At 46.3% G+C, this 8,440-nt stretch overlaps 1 protein-coding gene across 3 annotated transcripts; it reads right to left on the minus strand.

The window, feature by feature from the left end:
- Window positions 1-559: 559 nt before the first annotated feature.
- LOC123128216 (chloride channel protein CLC-f) lies at window positions 560-6,697 on the minus strand. 3 transcript variants are annotated; one of them, XM_044548158.1, is made up of 9 exons: window positions 5,954-6,685; window positions 4,808-5,210; window positions 4,276-4,470; window positions 3,349-3,803; window positions 3,163-3,267; window positions 2,776-3,009; window positions 2,423-2,638; window positions 1,633-1,865; window positions 560-1,242 (listed from the first exon to the last, which is right to left on the minus strand). In XM_044548158.1, the coding sequence occupies exons 1-9, from the start codon at window positions 6,374-6,376 to the stop codon at window positions 1,161-1,163; spliced, it is 2,346 nt and encodes a 781-aa protein (XP_044404093.1). In that variant the 5' UTR covers window positions 6,377-6,685; the 3' UTR covers window positions 560-1,160. The 3 variants fall into 3 exon arrangements, with proteins under 3 accessions (XP_044404093.1, XP_044404095.1, XP_044404094.1); XM_044548160.1 differs by lacking the exons at window positions 4,808-5,210; window positions 5,954-6,685 and having other exon boundaries at window positions 3,349-3,849; window positions 4,276-4,461; XM_044548159.1 differs by lacking the exons at window positions 560-1,242; window positions 1,633-1,865 and having other exon boundaries at window positions 1,892-2,638; window positions 5,954-6,697.
- Window positions 6,698-8,440: the final 1,743 nt, after the last annotated feature.

Genomic DNA, 8,440 nt, shown 5'->3' on the forward strand with positions numbered 1-8,440 from the left:
TTCTTCGCCCGGCCCCGTCGGCTTGCTGCGCACTGAGCTTTCGCCTGAGCTGGCCCTTTGTCTCGCTTGGCAGAGCTGCTTGGCCGTGGCGCCGTGCCGTGGCGCGTGCGCGTCCCGGAAGCGACGTCCGCGCGTTGCGTTGCGTTGCGTGTGTGGTCGGGAACGACAAGGTGACGCTTCCACGCAGCTTCTTCCCTCGTCGTTTCGGTCTGTGGCCCGTCCGTGAGGATGCATGCATGATTGACCCGCATGGAATGGAACTGTACCGGTGCCGCCAGGAATTCCACGGCCAATGTGCTGTGCGCCCGGCCGAACCCACTCGTGCTTGACGAAATGTTCGCCCGGTCCGGACCAGCCAGCCAGATTGCCTTCTTTTTTTCATCAGCTTCGGCCCCGAGCGCCCGTGCGAGCCGCCGCGCGACGGGTCGGTCGCAGGCTGCCATCGGGCAACGACGTCGATGCAGGAGTAGTACATAAAGCTCAATGCGACAGCCTTCAATTCCAGACATGGAAATCAGATAAAAGTTATCAGACCAAACACCATGCCGTGCGGGCTATGTTTCCATCAAGAGGAGACAATGAAGGTGCTAATAATGGATGGTAGGAACCATGTGGTGTTACAAATTACAACATGGATCGCCTTCCCAAAATTTCTGTTGCACGCTTTACACAATTCTCTCATATGTGTGACCAACCCATCCCATGCTGCCATGACATAAGGGCAACTCCAACGGGACCATCAAACCGACGACACAAAATGTATACGGACAAGTGCATTTTAGCCCCAAACAAACTGGGGTAGGCTAGAGTAGAAACCCATAAGATCTGAAAACCAGCTCATGGTTCTCGCACGTGGATAGCTAACTTCCACGCAGCCCTATCCATGGCTAATTCTTTGGTGACATCTCGGACCTTAAGATCTCAAACATGCATGCTCCATCCGCCTTTCCCGTGTGAAGTAGCGTCGCAAACAACAAAAGATGACTGGTTCAGTCATATATGGTTCCCAATAGTACATCATCCAGGGAATGCAAGGTTGTTGACAAACCGCCATTGCAAATTTGGTCAGGCTTTGCATGCGTAGACCCCCTCAGAAGGCAGATCGAGTCCAATTAATGGAGGATAACCTCCAAGCTATACAGGTTCGTGTATATCACAGGTCACTGTAATGTGTGACCAGTAGCTAAAATGTGGAAATCTTCTTTTCTTTGGTATATAGCTTTCCAGTTCTTAATCTCCTCCCTAGAGAAGCAAATGAACCACCATGTTAGCATACACTCAGACCAATTCGATTACTCCCTCCGTTCCAAGTTCTAGGTTTGTCCTAAGTCAAATATCTTTAAGTTTAACCAAGTCTATGGGAAAATATGCCAACATCTACAAGATCATTTTGGTTTCATTATAAAATATACTCTCATACTACTATATATAGGTGATATTGTAGATGTCGCTATATTTTTCCATCAATTTGGTCAAACCTGAAGATGTTTGACTTAGGACAAACCTATAACTTCAAATATTTTGGAACAGATGGCGTGCTTAGACAAAGTAAATGACCAGGAAAAGTACAATTGTTGAGACAAAATATATAATCTCGGGCAAAACAGGAAACAGTGGAAGCTTATGACTAACCGTAAGCAGTGGCCGATAGAATCATAATAGAGAAGGGCAACAAGCTTGCGCCTTCTTTCGGTTTTATGCCCGACGCCACGCTTAACGACAGGCAGCTGCTTTATCCCTCTGGCCTCCATAAGGTTTTTGGCAGTGGTCAAATCGGTATCTGGAAAGCATGTTAGCAGTCCGCACTCACTCCCCTGGTACTGGAACCCTCGAGTGAGACACGACGAGATGGTTGAACAGGCTTCCTGCAAAATCTCATTTGAATAATTACATGTTTCCCAGCAAATGAAAACTCTTTCTCTATGTTGACCTTATGGAATTCAAGTGCATGCACATTAAGATTGTTAAGTTAGATGTAAATTTTGTCTCTTTTCAGTTAGTGCCCTAAATAGAAATAGTTTTGAAAATGACCTATTCAATATCAAAATGGCCTACACTAGTACTACCTCCGTCCTGGTTTATTGGTCCCCTTCGCATTTTGTGCTAAATTTTGATCTCAGATTTAACTAACAAAATGTTAATGCATATAACCAAAAATAATATCACTGAAAACTATGTTCAAATACGAGTCCAACGATATAATTTTTGGTGACATGCATTATTATTTTCTTAGTTAATTTTATGGTCAAAGTTTGGCACAAAATACTAACAGGGCCAATAAACCAGGACGGAGGAAGTACTTGTTAACATATATGCATGTATTTCTTTTTTTTCAGGGAATATATGCATGTTATTTATTTATTAATTTGCGGGGAATATATGCATGTTATTCAAAGATAGGTTCTTCACTGTGTACACGTACATCAGAGTTGAGCTGGTCTCCACTTAAGTAACTTTCCCCGTCCAGTTCAAAGCCCATACGGCTAATATCCCCTAATGTAATAAGCCCCTCAAGAAAATCTTCATGATCCACAACAAGGGCGCACATTTGCTGCTTATCACTCAATAAAGCGAGAGTTTCTGTCACTGTGGCAGATGGTGGAACTTTAACATATCTCTTTGACATGGCCTGGGAGACCTGGTAAAAAAGTTCAAGTGACAAACAAAGATCAGTAACAACAGCACAATTGCAATGTGGTTTTCTAGAATTAAGAGCTAATATAACTTCAACATGATATTATATAGGCTAAGCCAGAATTAAAGAGGCTGCCAAACCTTCAAATCATCTAGAAGCACTTCCTCTTGGTAGGTACCATAGTTACGAAGGCCACTTTGTGAGATAGTAAGCTCAAGATCATCTACGGAATCACTTCGCGTCCAGACACTACTATTTTTATCTTGTAGTGAAACTAAAGAATAACCACGCGTGGGTGCTCTAAACCCTGAAGATTCACCATCATTTGGTTGGTTTACCACAGAAGGAACCCATATTGCCAGTCCAACCGCTCCCTGTTAGAGAGAACCAAACAAACGAATCTGCATTAGGTTAGAAACTGCAGTGGCAAAATAGGAAACATAACATGAACAACTCCGCATAAAATGCAGAAAGAAGACTAGATTCAAACAAAGAGTTGGGAGGCAAGCACTAGCAATCATACTTACCATCAGAGGTAGCAAAATCCTGTAATCCTTTGTCAGCTCAAAGAGAAGCAATACGGAAGTCAACGGGACTGAGCAGACTGAAGCCAATGTCGCAGCCATCCCAACCTGCAGTCCAGACAATTAGTTTCATAAAATACTATTGTTTTAAGCAATGAGAAACAGAAACGTAACTGCAGAGCAACTTACAAGAGCATAAGCTTGTGGCTGTGCAACAGCAGCACTACCAGGTATAGCTGCATTTATTAAGTATGCAGCTGACCCTCCAAAAGTAGCTCCAACAGCAGCCCCGATCATCAAGCTTGGAGCATATAGTCCACCCACAAGACCAGACCCCTTGCAAAGGGCGGTCGCAACTACCTTCGCAGCTGCAAGTTGAGTTAACAACCAGATACCAGGAGCAGAAGCACTCTTCCCAGTATGCAATATTTCTTCAACATTTGTGAAACCCCAGTATAAAATCCCTGGATATTTGAGGGCTATGAGGCCAGCTCCAAGCCCACCTAAAGCAGGGTACACTACAATGGGAAAATCAAACCTTTCTTTCATGTACGCAAAAAATCTTGAAAACCATACTACCAACCGTCCAAATACCACACTGACTGCCCCACAAAGCATTCCTAAGATGAGGTATAGAGGTAGCTCTGCAAAACAAAAATGGGAGGCAATGATAACCTTCAGAACCACCCCCTGTTCAGACATTGCAATACAAAAGGAGAAAATTATTACTGAGTGAAGAACCCATGTCAACATATTAGAAAAACTAGGCTTCTGCGAGGAACTCAAAGTCTAGACATATAAGATCTCGCGACCAACTCATGGTTCTAGCACATGGATAACAAGCTTCCATGCACCCCTGTCCATGGATAGTTCTTTGGTGATACTCCAATCCTTCAGATCTCTCTTTACGGACAAACTTTGTTGTAACCAATGTCTAAACAAAAACGTAAATTTGTGTACTTGGGTTTGATGAATTGCAATAGATGCCAGACTAAATTATGCAAGATGTGTCCCACAACATGATGAAAAAGATGGTTATGGTAATATATCCAAACTGTGATGAATAGATGAATCTCCACTCTTACAGTTGAAGATAAAAAGAATCAGGGCATGTACCAGCAGCAGATTTCAGCTCATATGCCGGCACTGTAAACGCTGGTCTTTCTCCAAGTAAAACGTTTGATACAGTAGATGATATAACTGATGCCAATATTATCATAGCAGTTGTAAAAGGAGGTGCATTTTCTGCTTTTAGGGGCCGCAATACAGTCTCAATGGCAAAGAAACACCCAGCAACTGCTGCATTAAAGCCTGAAACCCCACACATAAGAAAGACTTTATTAGAAAAAGCCATATCAAAAGGGTAACAACACAACTTACGAGTTAGAAGTTAGGGGCACAGAGGCAGCAAGTTGGTTGCCATGAATTATGACATTTCAGATTATTTGAGAAAGGTATGCAGATTAATTCTTCAAATACCAAATAGCACTACATCCAGTGATAGAAAGTAGTGATGTAGACATGTCAATAAAATCTGACCCCTAATACCAGAACCAACGAACATGGTGTTGTCATTTTGTGATTTGTTACTGAATAAATTTATTCACTGCTAAATAAACAGAAGGGTAACTAATTATCAATATTATACCTGAAGCAATTCCAGCAGCAGCCCCAGCAGCCACAAGAGCGATCCGTCTTTCGCGATTGTTCTCCATCATTTCTGAGCACCCGAGTGCACATGATTTACCAATATCCACACTAGGACCTTCAGGCCCCAATGAGCAACCGGTCCCCAGAGTCACGGCAGCCTGTACAGCCTTTACAGTTGGAAAGATTGCTGCAAGTAAACTGATTCCTTGGTTCTGCGGTTGTTTCGCAAGTTTGAGCTGCTCAAAAATCTCAAGTAACCCGTGCATCATTCCTACGATTACACCTCCTGACACAGGGATCAGCAGTATTCTGTGCCAAGTATCAGATAACCTCTGTAGACGGAGCCAAGCTGCACCTTCGTTGGGAGTACCTGCCCACGCCCAATCATGGATGACATGAACCTAGCAAATCAATAACAGGAGCGGTATATAGAATCAGTCATGCAGGATGCAAGCACAGAACTTCAGCATTTATTTCAAATTATAGTGTCTGGATTACAGGTAACATTGCAGCAATAGAAACTCTACATTTGTGTCCATTAAAAATCTGCATTAACATTATGTGGCGTGTTTTTAATGAAATTTGTTGTGTTTTGGCATCCACCACTTTAATCTCACATAATATGCGCACTTAGTTTTAGTGTTTTAGTGGTTCTCAGCCACCTGTAATAATTTTCATAAATCTTAGTCGCCTCCTCAAGCTGCAACAGTACTAAACCTTAAATTTCAGTCAAGAGAAGTACGCAATTTTGGTAAAATATTTGCTGCAGTTCTTAGTCTAGGTTATTAGTCACATGGAGTGGATTGTGGATGAGGATGGTTGGATGATCGGCTTAGAAATGTGACTGAGATTTAAGAAAATCATAGGCAATTTAGGAATAACTGGATATGCAAAAACAAGAAGCCCAATGTGGTGAGATCAGTAATGTTATCATGCAGGAAATGGAACCAAATTTGTAGCATGACATTGATTTCAACTGGTTTTGTTTCTTCCGAAGCATCTGTGCAGGCAAAGCAGTGGCACGTTCCAAAATGCTTTACGTCCTATAGAACATCAATGCCAGCCAGATACTACAGCACAATGCGGCAATCGTCGCTTAAATTCAGAGGCGCATAGGAGAACCCCAGTCAGCTCAAGCACTCACCCCGCGGTTGAACGCGGCGACGCAGATGCCGGTGGCGAGCCCGAGGAGGCAGCCAATGAGCAGCAGCGCCCACTCGGGGGGCGCCCCGTCCCCGAGCTCCTCCCCCGCCCTCTCCCTCTGCGGCTGCGACGGCGCGGCAGACGGCTGCTCGGGGAGGCGATCGAGCTGCTGCTGCTGCCGGCGCGCAGATCCGCGGGCATGGACGCGGCGGTCGAGGTGGCGCAGGAGGCCGCGCACGCCCCCGGGGCGCCTCGGGGAGGCGGTCCCGTCGGCCGCCTCGACGTCGACGTGGCGGTGGCCGGCGGCCGCGCGCGGCGAGGGGCACGACAGCGACGACGACGAGGTGGCGCCCGCCCCTCCGGCGACGGCGGCCGGGTGGGATCTGAGGAGCGAGGCGTGGTCGTCGTCGCAGGCGGAGGACATGGCGGCTGGCGTCAGGGAGGCCGCCGCATGGAGATCCGGGGGCCGGGGCGGGGCGGAATGCGGGCGGGGGCGGCAAAGCGGCGAGGTTGACGAGCGGGGACGGCGGTGCTGCTGCCTCTTATGGGAGGCGACGCGGGAAGGAGGGGAGACCGCCAGGAGAAGGACGCACGAGGCCGCGGCAGTGGGTGGGATCCGCGCGAGTCGACCGACAGGTTGCGCCGCGCACTCGCGGGGCAGTGCGGGTGTGTGTGAATCTGCTTGGTGACGGCGAGGTGGCCGGATCTCCGCAGGCTCCGGACGTCCGATGATTATCATAATTGAACTTGTGTAGTGCGAGCGTCGAGTGGTGACAGGTTACATTTGCTAATAAATGATGTTCTGAGTTCGTCACTTGGAGTGAGTGGTGGCAAGTTGGTGATGATAAATGGTGAGTCAGTGAGTGGATTGGCATATCCAAGTGCTTAGATGTACTTTGATTTCCTTGTCGTGTTTGGTGAAAGGGTTGACGACTCTACGCTAGAGTTAAGCACCGACCTTTTAAGCATCTCCCAAACTATTTTCCCTCAAAATGAAGTATCTAATACTATAGTTTTTTAGGAGTGTTTGGCAATCGGGTCGGGTTTGGTCGGGGCGACCTCTCCCAAACCCATGTCCGGTTTTTTTATTGGGTCATGCGCCCACCGACAACCCTACGTCCCTACCCATGGGTCTGATTATACACCCACGCCCGAACCCATCGGGTAACCCGACCCAACCGGGGCACCCATCGGGTTTCACACTATTATAATATTTTTATATAAATAGGCCCAACGTCTTATCTAGCCAAGGTCGAGCCATGCTGCTCGAGATGGAAGACAACTTTTTTTTATTGGGGGGGGGGGGGGAGGGGTTACTCAGCTTTATTCAAGCTCTATCAAAGATTCAATACAAACGAACTCTGGAGGGCTCATAAGTCACAAGTGGTGCCCGAGATTAAAAGTAACAGATGCTGTAGCCAAACTATGAGACTCCTAGTTCTTCTCTCTTCTCTCATGATCGAAGAGACAGATTTCAAAAATTTTCATCTTTTCCTTGATATCGTCAACAATTCTGGAGCTTTCACCCAAATATAGTCTCTTTAGATGGTGCACCGTGGCCACACAGTCGGTTACCACCTGAACCTTTGTCAGACTAAGATCTGAAGCGAGAGCTAAAGCTTCAAGGAAAGCCATTGCTTCAAGGATCTCTGGTGTTACTTGGCCCTCTACGACGACCGCCGATGCGCCTTAGTAAACACCTTTCTCGTCCCTGCAAACAATTGCATAGGCTCCCTTTTCATGATTTTTTGAAACTGCTGCGTCCACCATCAATTTAGCACACCCCTGTACAGGGGGTACCCAAGTCCTCCTACTACCCAAGTCCGTTCTAGCTTGAACAACAACAGGTAGCCTGCCTGCCTTGGCCGGGATCAAAACGAGATCATTCAAATATTTCTCAATAAAATAGTATGTAGAAAGCGCATATTGGTATTCTTGTTCGTGAATGGCTTTCCGCCGAACCCACCAAATGGCCCATAAAATCACCAAAATTTTCAGAAACTCTTCCTCCTTAGTTGAGTCCATAATCTCCAATAGCCAAAGTTTTGCATCAGGGATGTTACATGCGATGACGTTCTCGACCAGATCCTCCTCCAAGAGTGACCAGACACATTTCGCCATGTTGCAATTTATCAATGCATGTCTCCAGTCATCAACCGCAATGTTACAGATTGGACACACATCAGCATCTGCCATGTTCCTATGGTGACGTAAGATTCGGTTGGGACTGAGTTGCAAGCCAAACACCATGCAAAGAGCTTAATTTGACCTGGAGCTCAAACTTTCCATAACTTCTTCCACTGACCTTGAGCTGACATAGTGTTGGACGATTCCGCTCGCCCTTCCAGCCAGTTTTCCCGCCTCCTCTTTGTGTCCACTAGTAGACGATATGCCGAGCGGACAGTGAAGATACCAGTCCACTCGTAATGCCATGCCCAGCTATCTTCTGAATTTTGGGAACTCAAAGGAATATTCAGCACAACCGAAG

The sequence above is a fragment of the Triticum aestivum genome, chromosome 6A, assembly GCF_018294505.1.
Source record: "Triticum aestivum cultivar Chinese Spring chromosome 6A, IWGSC CS RefSeq v2.1, whole genome shotgun sequence".
NCBI lineage: Eukaryota > Viridiplantae > Streptophyta > Magnoliopsida > Poales > Poaceae > Triticum > Triticum aestivum.

Bases quoted from the DNA above. Each gene is read 5' to 3' on its own strand.
- LOC123128216 (XM_044548159.1), bottom strand. From the start codon at position 6,691: ATGATAATCATCGGACGTCCGGAGCCTGCGGAGATCCGGCCACCTCGC. The intron at 3,804-4,275 runs GTACATGCCCTG...TTTGTTTTGCAG, and splicing joins TGAGCTGAAATCTGCTGCTG to AGCTACCTCTATACCTCATC. The intron at 3,268-3,348 runs GTAAGTTGCTCT...TCTGGACTGCAG, and splicing joins AGCCACAAGCTTATGCTCTT to GTTGGGATGGCTGCGACATT.